The sequence below is a fragment of the Siphateles boraxobius genome, unplaced genomic scaffold, assembly GCF_051911475.1.
Source record: "Siphateles boraxobius isolate OS27281-9 unplaced genomic scaffold, OSU_SipBor_1 65, whole genome shotgun sequence".
NCBI classification, from domain to species: domain Eukaryota; kingdom Metazoa; phylum Chordata; class Actinopteri; order Cypriniformes; family Leuciscidae; genus Siphateles; species Siphateles boraxobius.
The window spans coordinates 725930-752404 of NW_027509192.1; the positions used below are offsets into that span (position 1 = coordinate 725930).

Here is a 26475-nt window from a genome sequence, read left to right on the forward strand (position 1 = left end):
ATTGATTTCAAAATCTTAATAAGTTTATAATCGAAGTCTATAGGGGCAAGACATTGGAGAGGGTTTAACTTTTAAATAAAACAGAACAGCTTGTATTTTTTGATAGAATTACGCTATGCGACTTTTTATTATTATTATAAAACAGTTATTAATGAGAGGCAAAAACTGTCTTTACCTAAATGCGCTATAAAAAACGTAAACCTATAATAAGGATTTATATTTTAGCGTTGGCTATATTTTCTCTGTATCATATTCTGAAGAAACGGATTTTATGCAGCCATTTTGACTGTAAATCTAGATGTTATTCAATAAATTAAAATTATTTTAGCACTGTCGGGACGGATTTGGCGGGAAGTTGCCTACCAACGTAATTCGCTTGTTTGTACAAACGTAATAAAATCACATTAATCACATTGTTTATGATTATTTTTTTCACGTCAGGAGACACAAAAGAAATGGTGCACGTGTAGGGTGGCGAGTTTAAATTTTTATTTATAATATGATACAAGAATAGTTTGTGCAAGAAATGGATGGGAACATTGACCTGTACAATATTAACATAAATGTATTTGTAATGCAATCCAATGGCAAACACAAAACACAACACTCAGTTGCTCAGTTTGGCCATGATTGTGTCAAAGGATACATCTTAGCAAGATATATATATTTTTTACACATCATTTCAGCTTGTATACATTTATTGGTTGTATAAGGTTATATTTGAATATAAAGTGCAAAAACAAGAACACTTACAGTGAAGGCATGGCCCTGAAGTGCTGTATGTAACGTGTGTCGTTGTACTTGCTTGCTTGCGTGTGGGACTCTATCCATGTACAATATGGCCATTATGGATAGACTGTCATACACACACACACACACACACACACACCTGCACACAGTTACGCAGACACACACACTGATTATGGCCTAGGCTGGACTGGTGTCATATCAAATTCAACCATTTTCCAGCACGTCGACGAATACGAAGCTCAACAGCATTCGTCTGTTTGCAATACATTTGAGTCTGTGCAATAAGTTGAGTTATACAAATATAATTAATATGAACAGCTGGAAAAAAAAGCTAAGATCTAAATTTCCCCTTTTTACATTGAAAAATAGACATTATTTGTATATATATCACTCCTTCGGCCTCAGTAAAATAGCACCACAGGGTTGCACCTTTCAAGCCTAGAAATACGAAATTACCTGATAGAAGAACTGAGCGTTGTCTTGGTTTGGAAAAGTAAGGCATTTTCGTCATTTTTGAAAGGATAAGAAAAATACACAAGCACTGTTAGTTGACTAGATTACATTTTTTTTTATATCGCATATAATTATATCATGATTTGCCTTTCGTTCATATATTTTTAAAATGTATTTCTTCTTTCGCAATTCTTCTCGCGAAGACGTTTCGTTGTAATTAGCAAATTTGATTTGTTGGTTTTTTCCCTAAAGCAAGTGCGTGAAGCATCACAGTTGCGGTTTATCATTCTTTTGAGAGAATGTGTATCGGTGTCCGTCTCCTGCTGTCCAGTTCGTGTTTTCGTGACGATCCTCAGGCTAGTTCTGCTGAGAGCCCTAGCGAAATGGAGAGGAATGTGATTTAACGATCAATTTTAAATTATAAATTCTTTAGAGCCAATGGAAATGACGACAGTTCTTTTAACAAAATCAAAGTAAGTCAAATTTTATCTTTCAAAAACAGATTCACGATATTAACGCTAATCATGCTAATTCAAAAATGCTAACCGAGTTTGTTCTCTTGCGTTTCCAGCAGTCGGGGTTGAGACGTTTCTGCTCCTCGGCCAGAGCTTTGGCTTCCATGGTGTACAGCCTCCTTTCCTCGTTTTTCATCTTCTTCCATTTATCGCCGAGAATCACGCTGATGGCTCTGAGTAAATTAGAAACATCTGTAATGCCTCATTTATCCATGTAACCGAACACTTCAGAACATGTAACACGAACTGCTCCAAAAAGGTAGTCAGCTCGTTTACGTCACGTAATATCCTCGTTTTAGCCAACAACAAAAAAATCGTATTCTACGAAAATGTACTATTTTGTCCTATTTTAGCATGGATGCTGCTGCCTATGTAGGAAACAGACATCAAGACAGCTCACTAGGTTTTTTTTTTCTTTTCAATGTCTGCCTTACTATTTTTATTATAATTCAACTTTCATAAAAGCTTACAATGACATTTAACATCAAACATAAGCCAAACTGATATTGGGGATATCAATAACAAATTATTTTTTTCAATTTAAGAGATGTTTTTATACACTTCTTTTTTCTAGTGATTGAATTCAATGAGTCATAGAATATTTAAAGATCTTTACAGAAAAAATTAAAGGAGGGTGTTATAGACATTAGATTTATGTATAAGAAACTTCCCAAGAAGAATTATTAACTGAAATGTGTTATCAATTATATCGGAGCTAGTATTACCTCACTAGGTTCTGGAACAGAGCTAATGCAAAAGAGTTAATTTGCACATACCTGTTGTCTTTGCCGGGATACATCTGTGTGTATTCCACCCTGTACTTCTTGGCAAAAAGCATGAAGGCATTCATTGGCCGCTTGCACTTTGTGGGTGTGGCTCCAGAGCTCCCTGAGGCGTGGCTGCGCTGTGATTTGCTGCTGGTGGAGTGGTGGGAGGAGCCGAGGGCCTCACAGTCGGGACTCACAGCGCCCCCACTGGACTGGGAAGCCCGACGCTGGCGTGCCATACTGCTCAGAACATACACGGCAGAAGAGTCGAGAGGAGTGAAGTCATAACTGTGGGGTGAGAAAACAGTCAAGATGTGAAACGTCCATGGAAAAAAATGACACTGTCCCTTCGGTTACAGAAGGACAAAAAGGGAAAAGTACTGGAGGAAATGGGATTGTTACATACAAAAAACAAATAATTAATATACTTTTAGAACTGTAACACAATTTCTACTTGTATCACATAGTTGCTGACTCCTTGCAAGACCTCATGTACCAGTTATCGTTAATGCTTGTGTTATTGTTGTTTGATTTTTACTTTTTTTTTAAGTTCTTTACTTTTTCTGCCTCCTTCATGTGTACAAAAAAGAAAAAACTGTTTAAAAAAATAAGAAAAGATGTTTAACGTTTCAAGTTTAAGCAAAGTTCTTATGTCAGATTGTATGTATCTATGTTATTATTATTTTGAAATAATAATAAGATGCATCTAGGAAATATAAACTAAAACTAACTAAATTAAATGAGGTACTAGTTGCAAACAAGTATTAAATTAGGTCATATATTACATTAAAATATATTTTTCTTAAATCATATTTCGAAAATTACCATTGTCACGAATTTGTCATTGCCACAATGCAAAAAAAAAACATTGATATGAAAAATTAAGTAATATTGGTAACAATTTACAAGGTTTCATTTGTTGAAATTAGTTAACATGAACTTAGAATGAAAAATACTTTTTAAAAATTACTATTATAATATTCATTCATATTTTCAATTAGCTTTAAATATTATATTTTCAGTTTTTTTTATTATGTTTTTGTGTGTACTTTTGTCATTTTTATTAGTTTTTCATTGATATTTTAACAATGTAGACATCAATCAAAAACAACCAGTGTGTTGCACACAAGACATAAACAAAACAAAATCAAACCAAATAATAGTAATAATAATAATGATAAATTAAAAAAAGAGATACATATGCAGTATGTTCATTATAACACAATGAAGGAAAACAATAAGGAACAAACACATATGCAATCAACATATATGTATATTTATATGTATTTTTATTTCCATTTAGCTTTAATTTATTTTAATTTTAATTTAGTGCTTATTTCAGTTAGTTGCCAAGGCAACATTTACATTTTTTTAATCATCAAATATTTTTAATATTTTGATCTAATATTTTAATGCAGCTTTATTTCAATTAAGGAAGATTAGTTCACAATAACAACGCTGGTACCTCCTAAAAGTGTCAAAAACGACAGAGTCGTCGCAGTTGATGGCGTCACGGTGTCCTGGCGGCAGACACAAGTCTCCGACCTGCATGTCATAGCAGGGAATGCCGTGCTGTACAACGGTAAGGCTCGGATAGAAAGAAGACCACCCTAACACACACACACACACACACACACACACAGTTAGAGTAATCTTCTGAAATCACATTGATCTGTTAACGATACTGCGTAGAAAAAGGCTTCTGCATTTACCTTTATTTTTCACAAAAAACGGATGGTCCAATCTGCACTCAGCAGTCAGAGGACCCGCTTCAGGAGAACCAGGGTCAAAGGTTAATTTCAGGACAGACTGGCCGAAAGACACACTCTCCTCAAAGATCACCAGCTTTAGACCATCACAGCCATAACTCTGCGAGACAAACAAACTTATATTATTTTGGCAATAGGATTTTTCAAAACATATTAGAAGTAACTTGATGAATAATTACAGGGCTTGTGTGTGCATGATTACCTTCATCGTGTTGGACTGTGTTTCTCCCTCGTCATCAGAATCTTCATCCGACTCCATCACATCCTCGGCCTCCTGCCACTCCACATTCGGACCTTTGTGGAAGCGTAAACGTGTTCCTAGAGGAAAAAGATGGGTAGCACAGTGACAAAAGTTTGGTGAGATACCCACATGTCAATAAATACACTTTTGTTCAAATAAAATTACAAGCAAACATGTTCTAGAAAGAGGGTGTGTTGAGTAGAGTTTGTTCTGAGGACTTGTTGTCCCTCCAGTGACCCAGAGACACGCCTGTTTCCCTCTTGTACTCCTGCTGCTCTGCATTTGTTACAGCAGAAGGTGCTGTTCACCACATTTCTCCCTCATCACTCATTGATAAAATGACTGCTATAACAATATTGGCTGTTATTTTGTTCTCAAGCTTATGGAGCACCTTTTCTGTGTGTCTTTACCTTTCAGGAAACAATGCCAGGCAGTGGAGGGCCAGGAATGGGACCATCCCAGGTCGTCATCATCGGACAGAGACGACATACAGAAAATGCCAGACTCCGACTCACTGCTGGCCTGTAAAACCACAGAAAACAGCCTCAAAACTCTACACTATATCCTATTTACCTTTTAACTGACAGCCGCTGTTTGGCAAAAAAAGTCACTGTCTGGCTTTAAACAGGCAAATGCATAAGAGTCTATGATTTGATCATTATTGTAGTGATTATTATGTTTTTAGCATGTTATATGTTTGGCAACAGTTCTTCTAACCCTAATTGATGGATTGTGTAGCTTTTCATTTCTTGTCAGTACAAGATCTGCGCCAAAAATTGATGATCTTAATGATGGAACTAACATCACAACATTTGTTTATATATATATATATATATATATATATATATATGTATATATATATATATATATATATATATATATATATATAAGGGCTGTCAATAGATTAAAATTAAATTAGATTAAGAAATGCTTAATGTCACGATAAGTTTGCGATTAATTGCACAAAAAGTGTGCAATTTATCGCAAACATATTGTGAAATTAAACTTACACCATTTATCTTGTTTACCACATTCATTTTGTCATCATTTGCTATATCCAGCAAAGGTAACCATCGGACTAAATGGTGATTCTCACGAACGACACTTGGAGACTAAAAAAAGGACACCAAATAACCAAATGATATAAGGAGCCCTTATAATTCATACATTTATGCACACCAAAGCACCAATGAAAAAAAAACATTACAGAAAAAAACTTTTCAGAATTCAGAAACATATAGTATGTGTGTACAGTGCAACATCAAAGAGCATGTTTACATTTGAGACAAGTCAAGTTGTGATACCGAAAACAGGATCACATGGAGATGCGCCAAAAAAATTAAGAACCCTAAACCAACCGCCTTGACCAGACTGCATGTACCTACTATCACAGATCCATTCAGAATTACTAAACACAGCAACATATACATGGCAAATCAAATCATCCTGAAATATTGTGTGTGAAAACAAAATGAATGTATTGAAACGTGTCTGTCCGTAAATACAATGTGTGTGCTCACTGCATCGAGAGTGAACATACAATGCTTGTTTGCGCATCAATATAACAGACTTAGACATGCTTACTGTACGACTCATGTACGTCACCGCAATCATCTTTACCTTGATTTTAATACTCTTCCATTGAAACTTTACTAGTGAGATTTGCTTTATCTAGCCAAGAAATGTAGTTTACATATCATCCGGCAATACAGCGGTGGGATGTTTTAACATTCCCTTCAGTCTGTATTTCACACAGTGCGATGTTTAAGAGCTTGTGCTCTTCAGAAACAATCACAGACCTCGTGTTTTAAAGCGAAACACAAACTGGAATGAATAATTCACTGAAAACACAACGTGAGGCTCTATTCTCTCTGCCATCTCTGATGTAATAAGCCTGTTTTTCTTTACATTAGCACTGATTGTTTGAATGCATTCGTTTACTGGATCAATGGAACTGAAATTTTCCCAGAGTTTAGCGGCTTAAAATGATCTGATCGCAAACAGAGAAACGAAATCCAGTTAAAGGGTTAGAATAGAAATTACCAGGGTTTCAGGTGCTTGCACTATTGTCGATGCTCAGTGTGATAAACTCCCGACTTCTAGATCATATAACTGCGTGACGTCAATTACGTTAATGACACAATTTCACATGCTTCAGTCATTTATTTGCGTTAAATTACCAGTATTTTAACACGTTAATGATTTTTAATTAATCACATGCATTGACAGCCTTAATATATACATATATACAGGGCTTGACATTGACTTTTTTGCTCACCAAACACTGGAAAGTTACTAGTCACTCAGCATTTTCTCTGGCCACAATTTTGACATCGATTCCATGGTGAAAAACTGCCATTTATATATTTTTAATATCATCTCATAATTTAGTAGCCGGTATATTAGGCTGCTGTCACTTTAAGACCTGACGGATCCATTATACTTTTTTATTTAGCCAATATACTTGTCTTTATGTGTGCAAACTTTGGGTGTCAGCACAAAATTTGCGGGAATGAGTAAAATTACGCTCAATACGTGCAATCCCACGCCGAAATTCAAGCCCTGTAACACCAACAATATTCATCCGGAGCAAATGAAGCGAGTGAGTGAGGAGAGGCGGGTTCGTGTGTCACTCGCTATCAGAGAGATTAGAGAGAGAGAGAGAGAACGCGCAGCTAGTATAGTGTCTCCTGCAGAATAGTTTCCGATATTTCATTATTGATACAGCTTTTGGCGGGTGTTAATGTCAATATATATTTATTTAACCTAAATAATATAAATAAGTTTCATGGCCAGTAAATTTGCTGGGTTCACTAACCGTTGGCAAGAGCGGCAGAAACGTATTTCTGCACCTTGATATCTGCACATAACTTTCGCATTAAACCTGATTATGAGTGTTTGTGTTTGGAAAGGCCCGTGGCCGTACCCTGGTGCGCCGGCGCTCTCTCATGTGGCTGCGGGCGGGACTGGGGGCGCTGCTGGAAGACAGAGGGGGTCGAGCGTAGGAATGTAAACTGCTACTGCTGGAGAAGATGTGGACAGGAGAAGACCTGGAATGATAATGTGTCATCATCAGTATAGCCTGAGCTGCACAATTTATGAATGTGCAACTGTATATATTCCAGCTGACCGGTTGTGTGGGGCGTTCTGGAGCAGGGGGCTTTGAGGGCTCGTGGCGATGTTGGCTAGCTCGGTTAGCCAGTTTGTGTGTGAAACGCTGGAACTCCATGCTTCGCCGGGTTCCTCCTCGTGATGCGACACACCCGGGGCCACCTGGAACACGCCAGGGGTCGACTGATCATCCTGAACCTCCTGCAGCTCAGGCAGGTCATCTGCAGACACACAAAACTGTCATTTACAAGTAATCTGAATATTTTGTGCATTTGATTTTTAAATTTTTTAGACTAAAATATGAGCGGTAAAGCTAATTACCGAACTCCATGTGGCTCTCGTTAGAAGGGCAGTCAGGTGAGGAGGGCAGACGCTCATTACACTTGAGCAGGTCGAAGGCCTCGTCCATTCCTGAGCTCTGTGACTGGACTTGCTGGACTCTCTGGGGGACTGACTGAGTTTTCACTTCCCACACCATATTACAACATGTCAGCTGAGAAGGCTGCAAATACAAGAGAAGTGTTGAACCCTCTCTATAGTATGGTGTTGCCATATGGCAACAATTAATTTCTAAAAATTTCCTTGTCATTCAGAAAGAAATACAATATATTGCACTATGGCAATTAAAAGGTCAGGCTTAAGGTAGCCAATGATGTGCTGTTTTTTAAGTCACATGACATTTGAATATTCCTCCAAAGCTCTCGTTCCCATTGTCACCCTCACACAGAAGACCTGTTGAAGTGCTCCAGAAATTGCTCTGTTAACCTAATTTCTAATTATCTCTTCTCAAGGGGCATTTTTTGTAGCATCTTTGTTAAGTATATTAGTAAATCAACTTTGTCTAACATAGTTTAACTGTACATTGAGAATATATATATTGCCATATGGCAACGCTGTACCACTATGGAATTGCAGTAATGTATTTCCTTATTGGGATTTTTTCTATATAGTAGCATCAACAATATGATTGCAGTTATTTATTTATTTGAAGTTTTTATTATAGTATTGTTGTATTTACGTATAAAAAACTGATTGATTTCTTCATTTCAGAAAATGAATAGAGCAATATTTTACGGAAATGGCAATAGGAAGAGTGCAGAGTTAGCTCTTCCATGTGATGATAGTGAGGATGAGTTAGCCAAATGATTGGGAATGAAAGGGATCTACTTATTTTTGGTTTGCATGAGTTCCAAGTATATAAATCTATCAATTTCCAAAAGTTATGTGCAATTAAATAGAAAAGAAAATTTTAATTTCATAGAAAAAAAGTTTTACCTCCGACCGAAATATATTTTTTGATTTGTATGATTGAAACTATTTCATGTAATAAAAACTTAATTGAAAAAATATTTCATGGAGAACCGTAGAGCGTTTCATACCACGTGGTGTTAAAGTGAAAGAAAAATGTGTAGGTAATTTCCAGACCAACATAGCAGCTACTTGCATTTGCTTTTACTTTGGGTATGTCTTTGTTTTTGTATTATGTAGACTTTTCTTTTGAATGAATGAATGAATGAATGAACGAACGAAATGGATAGGTGAATGAATGAAGCAAAACACAGAAACAAACGCATCCTTTTCTGTGGGCTATTGTGCAATATGTTCTAGGCCACAGCTTGATCACGTTGAGCACACGTATATTAAATGAGAGAATTTAAAAAGCTTGAGTCAAAAATTTTGGCGTGTTAAATTACGCGTTTTGTTTTTGCGAACACTGCGTCCGTTTCTGTAAAGCGCAGTCACGTGACCTGCAATGCACGCAAGGCTTGTTTATAAACTTTCAGGGACCTCGCGCATGCGCAGCGGAGCTCATTCATTCATAACTGCGTAACAACGGGGGATCAATAACAGCGATAGACTGCGCTAGAAAATTCACCATGACTTTTGAGACTCATAGATTGATGTCTCCCCATTCGATTCAATCGAAAATGAGTCCGTGTTTATGCGCGGAAAGCCTCATTTGAGGCTATTTTCCTCGGTTTCAGTTTTTCACACAGGAAGAAAATACGATTTCTCTGCTTTCGCGAACAAAACAGACGGAAACGCGTGGATGTATTGGTTTATAATTGATATTTTAGCACGAAAAATGTATTTTTTAGAACTGAATACGGGAACAATAACTTCAATACGGCTGTAGCAACGATATGAAGGTCTTTGTTAGAAAAAAAAACAAAAATGAATCAACAACTGTGGTATTTAATAAAAACACGTCTTATACAGACCATCCAGCGGTGAGACTTTTGATCCACGTAGAATTACTGAAAATAAATGCTTAAAACTAAACTCAAATGTCAATGGTGGGAGCTGTAAACAAAAGAATGTCAACAAGTTGAGACATGGTACATCAAGTCCTTCCTTTTCCCCCAGTGTAATGAATGGAGACCCTGTTTTCTTCTTGGCTTTAATAAAAAAACACGACTGGTTGTGTTTAGTTATTGTCGCTAAGATGAGGTAGAGAATAACTAGCTGCTAAACCACAAGCAAAACAACAAACGTCACGGAGGAAAAAAAACACACAAAGTATAAAGTTGTCATTTGCGATCGAAAAAATGAATGACAGTCTTTTTGCTCCCCACGGCCACAACCGTCGCCGTTTAAAATAGTCACGCAAAATAAAGTTCATTGACATTTCTGTTTCATTTCATGGTAATATTTCAACAACTTTTTTACTTACCAAACCTGTCGCCATTACCGAGTATCTCTGGCATTCTCCGCGAAGGCTGGACCGATTACTTTTAGATCAGGCCTCCCATTGGTGGAGACGTACGTCAGTTTGGTGAGCTCGAAGCGCGATTGGCTAGTCGCTTGGACACTGGGATAGACATGGATGGGTTTGTTATTGTGTTTGTGATTGGCCAGTTCTCCATGCCCGTTACATCAGCCTCGAATTTCATTGGTTAAGACGGCACATTTTTTTATGAAAGACCCTCCTTCTTTGTTAAATAGGGGTCTTGAGATATGTATTGTCTTAAAGGGTTAGTTCACCCAAAAATGAAAATTATGTCATTAATGACTCACCCATGTCGTTCCAAGCCCGTAAGACCTCCGTTCATCTTCAGAACACAGTTTAAGATATTTTAGATTCAGTCCGAGAGTTTTCTGTCCCTCCATTGAAAATCTATGTGCGGTATACTGTCCTTGTCCAGAAAGGAAATAAAGACGTCATCAAAGTAGTCCATGTGACATCAGTGGGTTAGTTAGAATGTTTTGAAGCATCGAAAATACATTTTGTTTTCCGAAAATAACAAAAACGATGACTTTATTCAGCATTGTATTCTCTTCCGGTTCTGTTGTCAATCCGCGTTCACGAGGCCAGTGACGCTGCTGACGTAAGACGATGCTGACGTAAGACGAGCTGATGTAAGACGAGCTGACGTGTATCTGGTGCGTCCGTGTATTCGGGTTCAAATAAATATGTCTGGTTAAAAAAAATGCAAGTCTTCCCCTGTGTCGAAATCCTCAGACATGTTTGCAAAGATTGTTTTGTTTACAGCGTGCGTCTCCCTCAGACTGTAAACAAAGCTCGGGCGCACCAGATAACACGTCAGCTCGTCTTACGTCAGCGGACTCATGAATGCGGATTGACAACAGAACCGGAAGAGAATACAATGCTGAATAAAGTCGTCGTTTTTGTTATTTTTGGAACAAAATGTATTTTCGATGCTTCAAAAAATTCTAACTAACCCACTGAGGTCACATGGACTACTTTGATGATGTGTTTATTTCCTTTCTGGACAAGGACAGTATACCGCACATAGATTTTCAATGGAGGGACAAAAAGCTCTCGGACTGAATCTACAATATCTTAAACTGTGTTCTAAAGATGAACATAGGTCTTACGGGCTTGGAGCGACATGAGGGTGAATCATTAATGACATCATTTTCATTTTTGGGTGAACTAACCCTTTAAGACATTGTAAACAAACATAAAACAACATTGGTCCTCTCATTTGGATTTATTACAGCTAATTTAAAGTGAAATGGCTGTTGGTTCGAGGCATAAATGCAGGTTATGGATCCAATTAATGATATAAAACACAAAAATATCACATCCATATGAGGAAGTTTTAATATTTTGATGGCATTTCTATGTAAATGTTACTTAACGAGGTCATAGTGAAAATAAATAATTTCAGCATAGGAATAAGATGCTCAGTCTCACAATTTAGCTGTAATAATCACAACATGATTTAAATACAAAATTGTTCTTTATTTGAATGGAAAGTCAAATATAACTGACGTTATAATACTGGGTTCTCTTGCACCAAGAGACTGTAGACCTTTGATCCATTTTTCAGGACATAAAAAGCATTAGCGACTTCTCAATTATAGGCGGCAGAAATTCACAGAAATGGTACAGAAATGAGCATTGATCAGCAATTAAAAGTCTTTTCCCCCCAATGAACAGGGTGGAAATTGTGTAAAGTTACACTGACACACAGATATGGTTTAGGGATTCATTACAGGTTAGTTTACCAAGAGACAAACCTGTGGGGATCTACATGGGAAGAGGTGATGATGATGGCTAAGCTGTTTATATTAGAGGTAGACAGTAATGAATCTTCAGTAATGCTTTAGGAAGAAATGGATACTAGTAATGCTTATGACTTGCTGTGATGTAAAAAGATCCAATCAACAAGGATGAACTTCTCATACATCAAGAGATAGAGAGAAACAGTGTCCAAATACTGCAGAAATGAACAATAAAGCAAGTGCTCTGAAGAACATTATCAAAATGCAAAAAGCTTCCAAAAACAAAATAAACACAGAAAGAAAGAAACTCACAAATTATACACAGGAAAAACGAGGAATCATTCAGATAAAGCAAATGTCATTGGTAAGTTTTTGAGCTTCTAGAAAACAAATGTGAACATACTATTTGTGCATGTCGATCTTAATTCAACGTGAAGTATTAAAAAACAAAATAAAAGCACTGAAGATGTGAACAAATCATGAAAATCTGCTACACCATTTTAAAAGTAAAGGTACACGATGACTATATCTACTATTTATACGTGACAATGAGGAGCTTCCCTAAAAGAATGTGCAAAAATAAGGAATTGAAAACATGTAGAGCTGTCATGACACTGGCATCAAAGTGCAATTATATTCGAAATGCATTTTTATTTCTTCATGTAATTGAGTCTGTGCATCTCTATGTCCTTTTCTCATATTGTATTCTCAATCAGTCTGATCGGACACTAACTCATGAAAGTGTAATGAAAATTGAGCATTGAACATCAGCGTGAAACAGTTCGCAGACCATTTTACAGTTAAATAGGATATTCAACAAGAAAAAGTGTTTTATCCATCAGATTGATTGGATGGTGAAAAAACCTCCATACCAGAATACATTTGTGACATCAGCTGAAAAAAATGTTTATGTACAAACTTTTTGTTGTTGTTGATTAATGTGCACTAAGTATATTTGAGTTTTTATGTTGACTTTAAAGTGCCCTATTATGCTATTTTAAAGGTTTCAAAGGTCTTCTACAAAAGTTTCTCCTGCATCCAGTCAAAAAACACTTTTTCTCATAATATATACTAATTTCTCAAAGAGTCTGAAACGGTTAGTTCGATGATTCAATCTCTCTAAACCCCGCCTTTCTGCGAGTCTACTCTGCTCTGATTGGTCAGACGGCCCAGTCTGTTGTGATTGGCTGGGGCATGTTGGAAATAAAACACCTATTACCATATCTGAATTTCAGCTCCGGAGGCTTCCTTGATGCACAGTGATAAAAACAGTAACAACGGCGTCGGTTTTCTGTATCAATTCCAGAACGAGTCTTATCCTTTTAAAGTGTATTAAAGTGGAAAACAGCGTCTTATCGACATGTCAACAAACGAACCAAACTCTTTCAGTCTCAGCCACAACTACAGTGTTTGAGGGCGGGGCAAAGTTGACTTTGTTTACGGGCAGCCAATGAAGAGCATAGACTGGCATTATGCAAATTTGTTACATTGTTATTTAGGAATGTGACAGGAAATGAGATACTGATAACTCATTTCAGCCATTCAGGATCGATTATTTCGATAAACAAAGTTTGTTGTGCATTTTGATCTTTAAAACTGTGCAGACCTTTTAAATTCACAAACAACTATATTACACACTGCATGAAAGGTAATATTCAAAAAAGCATTATGGGGCACTTTAAACTCTTGGCGTGAACAGTCCATAATTGTTTCCTTTTTCTGTAACAGGTGTCATCAAAATGCAGTTCATGAAGCAAGTGGACAGAGCTCAGTTGCTGAATTCATTAATTAATTTAGTCAAAAATGACTTACATTAAAAATGACTTACATAACACTGAAAACATTGACAACCTGTAGATTTCAAAATGCAGAAGTTTAGCTTTAAAAGAATAAATTAACATATCACTGTGCTGTATATGGCAACAATTCGGTCTTTATGTGGACGTCACTGTAAAAGATGCAGCATCGGTAACATGAAAGAAACACAAACCATGTTAAAAAATTAGAAAGATTCGAATAAACAGACCAGTACCAAATCCCCAAACCGAAAAACGCGTGAGGAAACCCCTGTAACCCTCATGTACCCTGGAGAAAAATGCTCACATTTGGCTTTTCACATCTAAAAAATCATGATCATTGACACACCGGAGTTTCACATCTGTGAATGCAAAACAATAACTTCAAGCTTATGACCTACAGTATGTTAACACGATCTTGACCATGATGACGGGCCTCTACTTACCATTTTCTCATCATTTCATGTTGCATTTAAAGTTTGCGATGTTTATTGATTAACTGATTTCATGCATTCGGCTCCTCTATTGCCATGTGACTCCCGAAAAGCGTGATCAGCTGCTCTTCGTAATTCGCAATGTTCCGTTTCATGATGTCCATGCAGGGGCCTAATAACCTCTCAAACGCCTGGACGTCCATTACTGTAAAACACAAGGTGAATGACCTCATGTGCAGATGCGATACATACGTTATGTCATATGATTTATACTTACCGGCCACTTTATTAGGTACACCTTGCTATTACCGGGGTCTCCTTTTTTTGTGGTATACTGTAATTCTGGAAATATTCCTCAGAGATTCAGGTCCATATTGACATGATCGCATCACACAGTTCCTACAGATTTGTCGCTGTACATCCATGATGTGAATCTCCCGTTCCAGAACATCCCAAAGTTGCTCTATTAGATTGAGATCTGGAGACTGTGGAGGCCGTTTGAGTTTAGTGAACTCACTGTCATGTTCAAGAAACCAGTGTGAGATGATTTGAGCTTTGTGACATGTGCGTTATCCTGCTGGAAGTAGCTATCAGAAGATCAAAACACTGTGGTCATAAAGGGATGGACATGGTCATCAACAATACTCAGACTGTGGCGTTTAAACGATGTTCAGTTGGTACTAAAGGCCCAAAGTGTGCTATGAAAATACCATTACAGCACCAGCAGCCTGAACCGCTGATACAAGGCAGGATAAATCCATGCTCTCATGTTGCTTATGGCAAATTAACAACTGAATGTTGAAGCAGAAATGGAGAGTCATCAGACCAGGCAACGTTTTCCCAATCTTCTATTGTCCAGTTTTGATGAGCCGGTGTGAATTGTAGCCTCAGTTTGCTGTTCTCATCTGACAGGAGTGACACCGGTGTGTGTCTTCTGCTTCAAGGTTTGACCTGTTGTGTGTTCAGAGATGCTCTTCTGCTTCAATGTTCGAGGTGTTGTGTGTTCATAAATGCTCTTCTGCAGATCTCGCTTGTTTCGAGTGCTTATTTGAGTTATTGTTGCCTTTCTATCAGCTTGAATCTGGTCATTCTCCTCTGACATCAACAAGGCATTTTCTCCCACAGAACTGAAGCTCACTGGATATTTCCTCTTTTTTGGACCATTCTCTGTAAACCCTAGAGATTGATGTGTGTGAAGATCAGCAGTTTCTGAAATACTCAGACCAGCCCGTCTGGGACCAACAACCATGACATAATCAAAATCCCTTACAATCCCTTTTCTTCCTTCAACAGTTTGAACTTCAGCAGATCGTCTTGATTGTGTCTGCATGCCTAAATGCATTGAGTTGCTGCCATGTGATTGGCTGATCTTTGCATTAACGAGGAGTTGAAAAGGTGTACCTTATAAAGTGACCAGTGAATGTATAATTATAAGTCATTACCTAAGCATTTGACGTTGTCCATGGCATATGCAGAAGCCGCCCGTGGCTTGTTGGTGACGAGCGCCAACTCCCCAAAATACTGCCCTCTAGAGCATGTGGCAATTTCCACCTCCTCGTCTTCGGTATCGTTTTTAGACTAAAAGAGAGGTAATGACACCGGAATGTCATGCATGTGAACCTTTTGGCGCTGAAAGGCATATTGGTTTATTAAGATGAATAATGAACCGAAACTGTAAACAGTGATTCTTAGTTAAAACACATTTTTGACTCACCTTGCTCCTTTTCATAGTGATCCTAACATGTCCTGACTCTACGATGTAGAAACTGTTTGCCAAATCACCCTTCGAAAACAAGGATAACCACTAAGCACTGCAGATACACATTTCAGATTTTTACTTTTTCTTTTTTTAAAAGAAGTCTCTTCTGTTCAACAAGGCTGCATTTATTTGAACAAAAAAAGCAGAAATATTATTACAACTGTTTTGTATGTTGACTTATTTGTAAAATAAGTGATCAAAGCTGATTTTTCAGCATCATTACTCCTGTTTTCAGTGTCACATGATCATTCAGAAATCATTCTAGTATGATGATTTGCTGCTCAAGAAACATTTCTCATTATTATCAATGTTGAAAACTGCTTCATATGTTTGTGAAAACCGTAATTCTTTGATGAATAGAAAGATGCATTAAACATTATAAATAACATTAAAATGTCTTCACTGTCACTTTCGATCAATTTAATACATCCTTGCTAAATAAAAGTATTAATTTTGCATAAAAAAATCTTACTGAGCCCAAACATTTGAACGGAAGTGTATATAACATATAGCACCATCACTAAAATCTGATTGGATGAGCCATTATTGCATGATTTTTCGAATTGTTAAAAATCATTTTATATAGGTTAAACTCATAATTTGTACTCAAGTCTGATGAAATATTTTAGTGCCGAGCATAAATGCAGAAATTTATTTTAAATTTCCAGGTTTTCCATGACTGTGGGAACCCGTAATAATTACTTGGTCGAAATATTTTCTTTATTAGTTCTGTCACTGTTTAAACTAACCTGAGCAATGATCTGTTCCCCACTATTGTACACTTTGGTCGACAAGACATCAACAACCTTCATTCTCTCTGAAACCTAAAAAACAAGAGACACATTTATTCATGAAATCAACAAGAGGGCTGCACATACAGAAGGAAACTCAAATTACATTAACAGGTAAGTGTGTCTGTTCATACCTCCAGTGACGTGAGCAGAGGAAGGGTCCCGATGAAAGCCTCGTACGTTTTTCTTTTCTTTGCGTTGTTCTTTAAGATGATCCTTCTAAATGTCAATCGATCCTAGGGACATTTAAAAAAAGAAAAATACAAAACAGTATTTTACCACCAAACGCAGAGAAAGAGAGATTGAGTCTTTATCCCTTTTTCCTACACTCCATGACGCTTTGCACAAATTATGGGAGTAACTTCCCTCTCGGTAAATTGTAAACAATCAACGAAAGTTTCGCTCAATGAATGCAATAATAGGCATTTTTAAAAACTGGGGGACGATGAGCTGACATTATTCTCACCCTTCAACCATTGCACATTAAAAGGACATTTAAAAGTGTAAAAGCATTAACAAATTACTACCACAGACTATGAATAACCCCCGATCATTTCTGCAGCAATATTACGGACATGTTAAATATCAGTTGTAATATATGTCTGTATTATGCAACATATGTTGGGATATAGGAAAAGCAGTGACCGACAGAGCTCCTGCTATAGATATTCCTTTTACACTGTAGCATGTCACATTAAAATACCAAGCGTTACGATATTATCCTGACATCTGAAAACAAAGATTTAATTTTAGCGCAACCTTATGATTTGAAATGATTTGTTTCAGTCTTTTTGAGTGGAACTTCCTCAAACTTGAAATGCCTCCCTTAATCAAAAAAACGCAATTGGCTTGTTAGGAAAAAGGTGGAAAGTCCTGTAATTTCGATACTTTCTATGAAAAGCAGAGGGCGCTCTAACACAAAGCACACATGAAATGCTCTTGGAGAAGAAAACAATGCATTTAGCATGTGATTTTACTGTATAATTGCTTAAAGTTGACATGAAACGGAAGGTGTGATAGCCTTTTCTTCCCTGTTGTGACATATTTCCGAGTGAAACGCTTCCGGAACAAGAACAAAATGTAGGGCGGGGCTTGATTTTGTTCATGGGGAATTGATTGGATGGTTGTGGTTTGCTATTGGTGCATCTCATGTGAGAGACAGGTTGCCCCGCCCTCGTCATCAGAGAAGAGAAAAGCTGCAAGAGGGAGGGGAACTTTTTGTTCAAAGATTACATGAATGAATAAAAATGATGTGCACGGATAAAAAATTATAATAAATATGGCAATATTCCATAAAGAATAAGGCTAACGCTTTAGTTTACGATCCAATTCTCACTATTAAATAACTATTAACTACGACTTTTGCCCCAATAAACTCCTAAGTACTGCTTATTAATAGTTAGTAAGGTAGTTTAGTTTACGTATTGAGTAGGATTAAGAGATGTTTAATATGATCATCCAGAATAAGACATTAATATGTACTTTATAAGATCTTTACATATTACAAAAAAGATCTTGAAACTTGAAACTAATAAACAGCCAATACCCTAGTAATATGCATGCTAATAAACAACTAGTGAGAATCAGGGCACTTAGAAAGTGATGTACTGTAACTGCACTTGATTCCCGCCACTGAATATTTATTAAACCATCTTCATTTGCGCTCCACAGAAGAAAGCGTGCCATACGGCTTTGGACGGTCCCGAGAGTAAATGATGACAGGAATCACTCACGAGGCACCACAGGGCTCCAGGTGAGGTAGCGATGATGGTGGCGGCCCTTGGCGTGTTGTACATGAGGGCCAGCTCTCCAAAACTCCCACGGTTGTCATAAGATCCCACGATCCGCGTGGTACCGTCTGCTTTCAGCTCGATGTCAAACAAGCCCCTGTACGACGAACACATGATATCGATGTCAGACAGGTTTAAACTCCAGCATTACGATGCAGAGATAAATCCAGTTTACCTCTCAATGACGTAAAAGTTGTCGCCATCGTCATCTTGATCAATGATGTGCTCTCCTGTCACCACTACCTTCTCAAACATGGCATCCAAGACCTGGGATATCTGCTCCTGTTCATTCAGAGAGCAAACATATATGATGAGCCTTTCTGGTGTTAAAGGAAGCCTAACTGACTCTTCTGGCATCGTTATTTCTTCCAACATATATAAAAGGAGATATTTAACAGATTTCAAGTGAATACCTACATACATTTGAGTTTGTTCCTTAAACCATAAAAACATTTTGTTACTTGAAATAAAATAAACATGAACTGAAATAAAATAAAATCTTTATTAAAACTAGTGCTGTCAAATCGTGATTAATCGCATCTAACATAGTATTAATGTATATATATATTATTATTGCGTGTGTATGTGTGAATGTGTGTATATATATATATAACTAACATAAACTTTTATGTTAGATGTGATTAATCAATTTTATTTTAACTTAAACTACTAAAAAAACTAAAACTGAAATATTAATAAATTGATATTAATAAAAACTATATAGACATGTTAAAAAATATATAAAAACACAATTACTGAAACTTAAAACTTACTTAAAAAAAAAATCAAACTATTAATAAATAAATTATGTCATATTTGGAACAGGGTTATTATGGTTCCCTAACACTAAAACTATTCAAAATGTTTTTTGTTAATTGAAATAAAACTGAAATCAAATAAAATATAAATATTAGATAAAAAAAAAAGAAGAAATGTTGCCTTGGAAACTAACTGATATAAGTTTAGGTTGAAGCATTGAAATGACTATCTGGAAATAAATTAAAACTTAAACTGAAATAATAAACATAAATAGTTAAATAAAAAAACACATTTGTAGGTATTTTATGTGCTTTTGTCAGTATTATTTAAACTAAAATTTTAAGAAAATAAATGCTAACTCAAAATATGAATAATATAATAATAATTTTAAAATAACTGGTTTGAAACAACGAGGTCAGTAAATTATGACAGTTTAATTTTGGGATATTTTTGTATTCCTTCAACACACATAATGAGTCACCTTTTGGCAAAACAATACACTATTTATTTTTTATGACAGTCTTCATTTTTTTCTATCAATCTATTCAATTTTTTTCTAGAAGTAACTAGGCAACAACCCATCCATGTTAATCTTAGTGGCTGTCTGACAACAAATTCACCAAAAACATGTTGTTAAATTGAAGAAAATGGTGTCTTTTCATCTTATGAAGTGTTCATCATCTTACCTGGTCCAGATTTTTGAACAGTAGGATGTCTTTGCAGGCTTCCTGTAGTCTCTGCCTCTGCTCGTCTGTTTTGGGGTAAGTGACCTGAAGTGCACAGCAAAGCATTGTGGGATACTGGGCAAAAGCAGACGCCACAGAAATGCATAAAAGAGGAAAATCTCTAATTTCAATAGGCTTGTTTTGAGAGGCCACTCACCCTGGGTTCTCTATCCTCTTCGTCCTCATCAGGGTTGTACGCCTCCGCACAAACTGTCCCGAGAGGAATAAATGCAGTAAATCAGAAGCAGGATTAAAACGACCTGTCTAGACAACGCATTACTACGCAATTAAAATACTGTGCTTTGTGCAACCTGTTAAAATAGAAACATTCAATTTTATGAAGATTTGAATCTGGTTTATTGGATTATTTAAATGGTTAAAACACCTAAAAATGAAAATAAAGGCATAATTTTCTAATCCTTATGTCGTTCTGAAGCTTAATGACTTTCATTCTTTAGTCAAACTCAAAATGAGATGTTTAGCAGATTGTCCAAGCTGCTCTTTTACAAACTCAGAGGCATTTAAGAGAAGGTTTTTAGTGGATAATGACTTAATTTTGGGTCATTTCCCACTGTTACATGTTCACTGGTTTTGTGTTTCTTGTTTTTTCTATTAGGACTTTTATTTTGAAGTGTCTTTTCTATTCCCAGTGTTTTATATATAGTTACCCTTGTTTGTTGCCATAGTGATTGATTACCCTCACCTGGTCCTAGTTAGCATCTGGTTATCCTGCGGTTTTATACCCCAGTGTTTCTCTTGTTCAATGCCTGTTGTTGTCATTTGTGCTTTGTTTTCAGTTCTGTTTCCACCTGCCTTTTCCCCCCTCTGTTTTTCACCTTAGCCTAGATTTAATTGTTATTTTGTTAATAAACTTTGAATATTGGAATTGGATCCTACTGTCTTCTCTGAAACATCAAGCGTCACAGAACACCAGACATTGAACAAGGGAAACACTGGGATATAAAAACGCAGAATAAAGAGAGGCTAACTAGGAATGGGTGAGGGTAATCAATCACTATTGCAACAAACAAGGATAACTATAGAAAATACACTTCAAAATAAAAGTCCAGATAGAAAAAGCAAAAAACACAAAACCAGGGAACATGTAACACTCACAAACATACAATCTAAAATTAGAAATGCTTACTGAAAACTAACTGAAATAAATAAAAACTAACTGAAACTAAACTAAAACTGAAATACAGGGCTTCTACTCAGTATGGGAAAAGTATGGAATTTTCTAATGTCCAGGTCCACGTAAGTATGGAAAAAAGAACAACGCAGTACACTGGGAATTTTTTTAATGCTATTTTCACTCAGAATTTGCTAGTAAATTTCAGTTAATCACAAAGAAATGGCAAGTAACACATTGAAATAAATGTGAGATTTTTATTTATTTTTTATTTTTAAAAAAATGTATGAGCAACAGAACCTAGCTATAATAGTCCGGCAATTATTTTGGCAACATAATATTCATAGTCAGAATGTAATATAACAGCTGGATATTAAAACCATTTATCAGATACTAAATATGGTCTGAAAAATCCAAAGAAAAGTCTGGAAATTTGAATTTTGATATGGGAAATGTGAAGGAACCCTGGGAATAAGACAAGTAAACCTAAACAGTAAGATTTAAAAAGAAACAATAATAATATTAAGAAAAATGACAAAAACACATAAAAATGAACACATAAAAATGAAAACTAAAACTGAAATAAAAATAAATGAAAACCTTAATAGTAATATTTTTAAAAATACTAAAAATTAAACAAACAAAAAAAAGCTAATTTAATATAGCGCACAAGTTGTATTAAATACTATTATTGTACTTAAAATGCTTTTTTATTTCACTGTATTGAAAGCAAAAGATCAGATGCTCTGCTAAACATCAGCTTTCACGTTTCACAGATGAAAGAAGGTCACGAGTAAATGAGTGAAATTTCAGTTTTAGATGAACTAAAAATAAAGGTTCCACAGTCATTCTAAATCTAAACTAATGATTGAAGATTTTTTTCCACAATAAAGAACCTTTTATGCAGTGCAAAGGTTCTTCATGGGACCATCGATGCCAATAAAGAAGCTTTATATGTAAGAAAAGTTTGATGGATCTGCTTGCAGTGCTGTTACACATGCAGCGAGAGATGAGAGGATCGTCTGCTCTCCTCTTCCACACGCCACCAGTATTCCTACAATAAATACCATCACAGAGAAGACAAGACCAGGAACTCCAGTGTCGATACTAAAGTTTCAGGGCTAGGATCCCTACAAGACTGATCAGCTCTAGATCTCTCAGGATATTGTGTACATCAATCCAGGACCTATTTCGGTCTTTAACTTCAAGTAAGTTTTAGATGATTCAGCTCACCTAAATATCACCTGACGCACAAGAAAATCACAGAAATATTGCTCACATTGCCTTAATATTGGTACTTCGCAGTCTTGGTTTGTTCTCGTTGTTCTCTATAGATCATACACCATTCAACTTTTTTTAAAAATCAAAAATACAGTAAAAACAGTGAAATATTATTACAATTAATAACAGTTTTCTATTTGAATACATTTTAAAATGTATTTTATTCCTGTGATAAAAGCTGAATTTTCAGCATCATTACTCCAGTCTTCAGTGTCACATGATCCTTCAGAAATCACTCTAACATGATTTGCCGCTCAAGAAACATTTATGATTATTATTAATGTTGAAAACAGATGTGCAGCTTCATATTTTAGAGGCAACTTTAATAATAAAAATAATAGAAAGTTCAAAAGATTAGCATTTATTTGAAATAGAAATGTTTTGTAACATTATAAATGTCTTTACTGTCACTTTTGATCAATTAAACGTATCCTTGCTGAATAAAAGTATCTTAATCAAAAAATATCTTAATGACCTCAAATTTCTGAACAGTACAGTAAAGTCTTTATTTCACGTCATTCTTGATCACATCTGGTCAGATCTGAGCAGTTTTCAGTCACAGAAAGAGAACAGAGCTCATGCTATTCTATTAAAAACCTGACATGAAATAAACCAGACGGGAACAAAGTTCAACACTTTGAGACTCTCCGGATTAATTGTTACAAATAACAGAACTACATTTAGCTTTATAGAAACCATTTTCCATTACAGTAAAGTGCTATCTATATATCTATCCATCCATCTATATATATTTATCATTCCATCTATCCATCTATCTATCTATCTATCTATCTATCTATCTATCTATCTATCTATCATCCATCCACCAATACATCCATCCATTTATCATCCATCCATCATCCGCGATCTATCTATCTATCTATCTATCTATCTATCTATCTATCTATCTATCTATCTATCTATCATGTTGAATGTCTATCTATCCATCTATCTATCTATCATCCATTTATCATCCATCCATTTATCATCCATCCATCCATCATCCACTGATCTATCTATCTATCTATCTATCTATCTATCTATCTATCTATCTATCTATCTATCTATCTATCTATCTATCTATCTATCTATCATCCATCCACCAATACATCCATCCATTTATCATCCATCCATCATCCACTGATCTATCTATCTATCTATCTATCTATCTATCTATCTATCTATCTATCTATCTATCATGTCAAATGTCTATCTATCCATCTATCTATCTATCATCCACCAATACATCCATCCATTTATCATCCATCCATCCATCATCCACTGATCTATCTATCTATCTATCTATCTATCTATCTATCTATCATGTCAAATGTCTATCTATCCATCTATCTATCTATCATCCATCCACCAATACATCCATCCATCATCCACCGATCTATCTATCTATCTATCTATCTATCTATCTATCTATCTATCTATCTATCTATCTATCTATCTATCTATCTATCATGTTGAATGTCTATCTATCCATCCATCATCCACCGATCTATCTATCTATCTATCTATCTATCCATCTATTATTTTAAATGTCTATCCATCCATCCATCTATCCATCCATCCATCCATCCATCCATCCATCCATCCATCTATCCATCTATCCATCTATCTATCTATCTATCATGTTAAATGTCTATCCATTCATCCATCCATCTATCACATCATTATAGGAATGAGTGTCATTTTTTGCCCATTATAAACACATTTCTTATTATTCGACCACCAAAATCCCATCTTCCCCATCACAAACCAGCTTTATTTCCTGTTTCAGTCCTTCCTTAAACCACTGTACATTAAAATCATCCGTCCTCACTTGTGGCTCTGAGCTATCCACGAGAGACAGAACTTCACAGCATCTGAAACACTTTCGTTCGGCAAACAATGCTGATCCTCCATTAGTCAATTAAACCATTAGCCTCTCATTTGCTCTGAGAGCAGTAAAGACGTAAATTATATGTTAACAATAACAAGACAAAAGGCACTCAAATCACAAACACAGGCTGATTAACCAGAGTTAGATGTTCCATAAGCAGGACATATTCCACAAATTGCTAATAAGTAGATTCTCTCTCTTGACCACCAAATCTGTTTCAACAATATATTGCTATTCGCTACTATATTAGCAACGATATGAATCTACATAGAAAGCTCTTCAGCAAAGGTGATTTCTCTGATTCATGCACTAGTGTCCAATTGTGTTGTGATCCAGATTTTAATTTTGTTTGTGTCTAAGAACCCAATAATGATTTCAGAATCTTCCGCACTTAAAATAGGAGTTTATAATCATATTCCTGAATTTGAATAGGCCTATATTGTAGACTCATACACAGTTGAACTGCATTAACAAGGAACCTACCAGAAGCTCTCCGGACAAATCTGTTGATAACTGGAGCTAAAAGGAAAGATATAAAAAGGATTGATAAAAAATATTACTTGTGGTGCATTACAATAAAATCAAATGTTAATATAAAATATTCAATTTATGATGCCACAGTAATGGCCAATACATGGATCCGTCCACACCCAGAAAGCATATTTCAGCTTGATCAAAGTCTAAATGTTTGTGACTCATAATTGATAGTGATACTTCTCAATATGATACACATTATAATTTGCATGCATGCAAAAAAAATAGGCCTGTGTGCACTGTACACATCATGCCAAGAATTTAATGCACACAGGGCCTAGTATCATTTTTATGAATAATAACCAGACCATCCAAAAAGCATGGAAATGAGAACATTCATATGATAAAACCAAGCCAATTAAGCATGGTCTTTGTTCCAAGCCCCTCTGCAGTGAGCAGACCCCTCATTTTTAAAGGAAAATGCATTTCATCATCATCATCATCAAGGAGATGTGTGATCATGCATTAGCATTGAACAAAAGATCACTGATTCTGCCAGTGTGGCCAATGTTGCGATGCATTAAACATGCAAAGGAAGGATGCCTGTATAAATGAGGATATACAGCTGATCTAGTTGTCAGAATGCATTACCTACGAATTCTTCATCATCTTCGTCATCTTCATCATCCTCCTCTCCGTTTTCAGAGTCGATCTGCATGGCCTCCTCGATGAAGTTGACGGCTTTGCCCGCTCGCGAGGCTGAATTGTGTTCATTGCCGAACGCGCCGCCGCGGGTCTCGTTCTCCTTGAGACGCGTGAAGTATTGCAGCGCGAACTCCAGCAGATCCCCCGGCTGGTTCCTCAGGACCTCCACGGTAAAGCTCTGCAGAAGCTCCGTCAAGCCTTCGGGGATTTCTATACTCATTTCCTGACGGTGAAATGTGCGCAAAATTCGGCCCGATCTTGCGCGTATACGTAACGTTACAACAACAGTCGGTCCCGTTTCGCCGCGTCAGCCGAGAAGAATGACCCGCAAAACGCGTCAGAGGGAACGCGACCGATTTCTCGCTATTCCACCATCTGCGTGTTTCCCACCGTGTCCGACCGTGTCCTCTAATTTGCGGGCGTAAAAATGGCTGGGATTTCAAGAGCTGGCATTTTTTTCTCTCTCCCCTGCTGCTGGCTACGGGAAAGCCGCGCATGTGATGCGGGAAACCATGGCAACCAGCATCCCGGGATTTGCGCAGGAGGAACGCGAACGCGACGCGACGAACTAGAACGCAACGCGAGCTCTTAAAGGGGTAGTTCGCTTCTAAATCACCCGTTGCTCCAAATCTGTATGAGTTTCTTTTTTTGCTGTTGAACACAAAAGAATATATTTTTTAAGAATGTTGGTAATCAAACAGTTGACTGTTTAATAGTATTTTTTTTCCTATTATAGAGGGAAATGGCTGTCGTCACCTGTCTGATTAACATTATTTAAAATACCTTCTTTTGTGTTCAACAGAAGAAAGAAATTCATACAGGTTTGGAACAACATTGGGGTGAATAAATGATGACAGAA

At 36.4% G+C, this 26475-nt stretch overlaps 2 protein-coding genes across 3 annotated transcripts; both read right to left on the reverse strand.

The window, feature by feature from the left end:
• Nucleotides 1–467: 467 nt before the first annotated feature.
• hbp1 (HMG-box transcription factor 1) lies at nucleotides 468–10923 on the reverse strand. Its single transcript, XM_077210009.1, has 12 exons — nucleotides 10625–10923; nucleotides 10281–10418; nucleotides 7928–8108; nucleotides 7626–7827; nucleotides 7422–7545; nucleotides 4906–5017; nucleotides 4457–4572; nucleotides 4198–4354; nucleotides 3951–4095; nucleotides 2495–2773; nucleotides 1750–1891; nucleotides 468–1578 (listed from the first exon to the last, which is right to left on the reverse strand). Exons 2-12 carry the CDS (start codon nucleotides 10293–10295, stop codon nucleotides 1561–1563), a joined length of 1491 nt encoding a protein of 496 aa, XP_077066124.1. The 5' UTR covers nucleotides 10296–10418; nucleotides 10625–10923; the 3' UTR covers nucleotides 468–1560.
• Nucleotides 10924–11795: 872 nt separating this feature from the next.
• On the reverse strand, nucleotides 11796–26167 carry prkar2b (protein kinase cAMP-dependent type II regulatory subunit beta). 2 transcript variants are annotated; one of them, XR_013196589.1, is made up of 12 exons: nucleotides 25563–25983; nucleotides 24921–24956; nucleotides 20291–20343; nucleotides 20095–20178; nucleotides 18825–18931; nucleotides 18593–18746; nucleotides 16994–17095; nucleotides 16818–16892; nucleotides 16024–16092; nucleotides 15752–15887; nucleotides 14322–14514; nucleotides 14168–14237 (listed from the first exon to the last, which is right to left on the reverse strand). XR_013196589.1 is itself a non-coding variant. In XM_077210011.1 (11 exons), the coding sequence occupies exons 1-11, from the start codon at nucleotides 25834–25836 to the stop codon at nucleotides 14381–14383; spliced, it is 1224 nt and encodes a 407-aa protein (XP_077066126.1). In that variant the 5' UTR covers nucleotides 25837–26167; the 3' UTR covers nucleotides 11796–14380. The 2 variants fall into 2 exon arrangements, 1 of the variants encoding a protein (XP_077066126.1); XM_077210011.1 differs by having other exon boundaries at nucleotides 11796–14514; nucleotides 25563–26167.
• Between the last annotated feature and the right edge of the window lie 308 nt (nucleotides 26168–26475).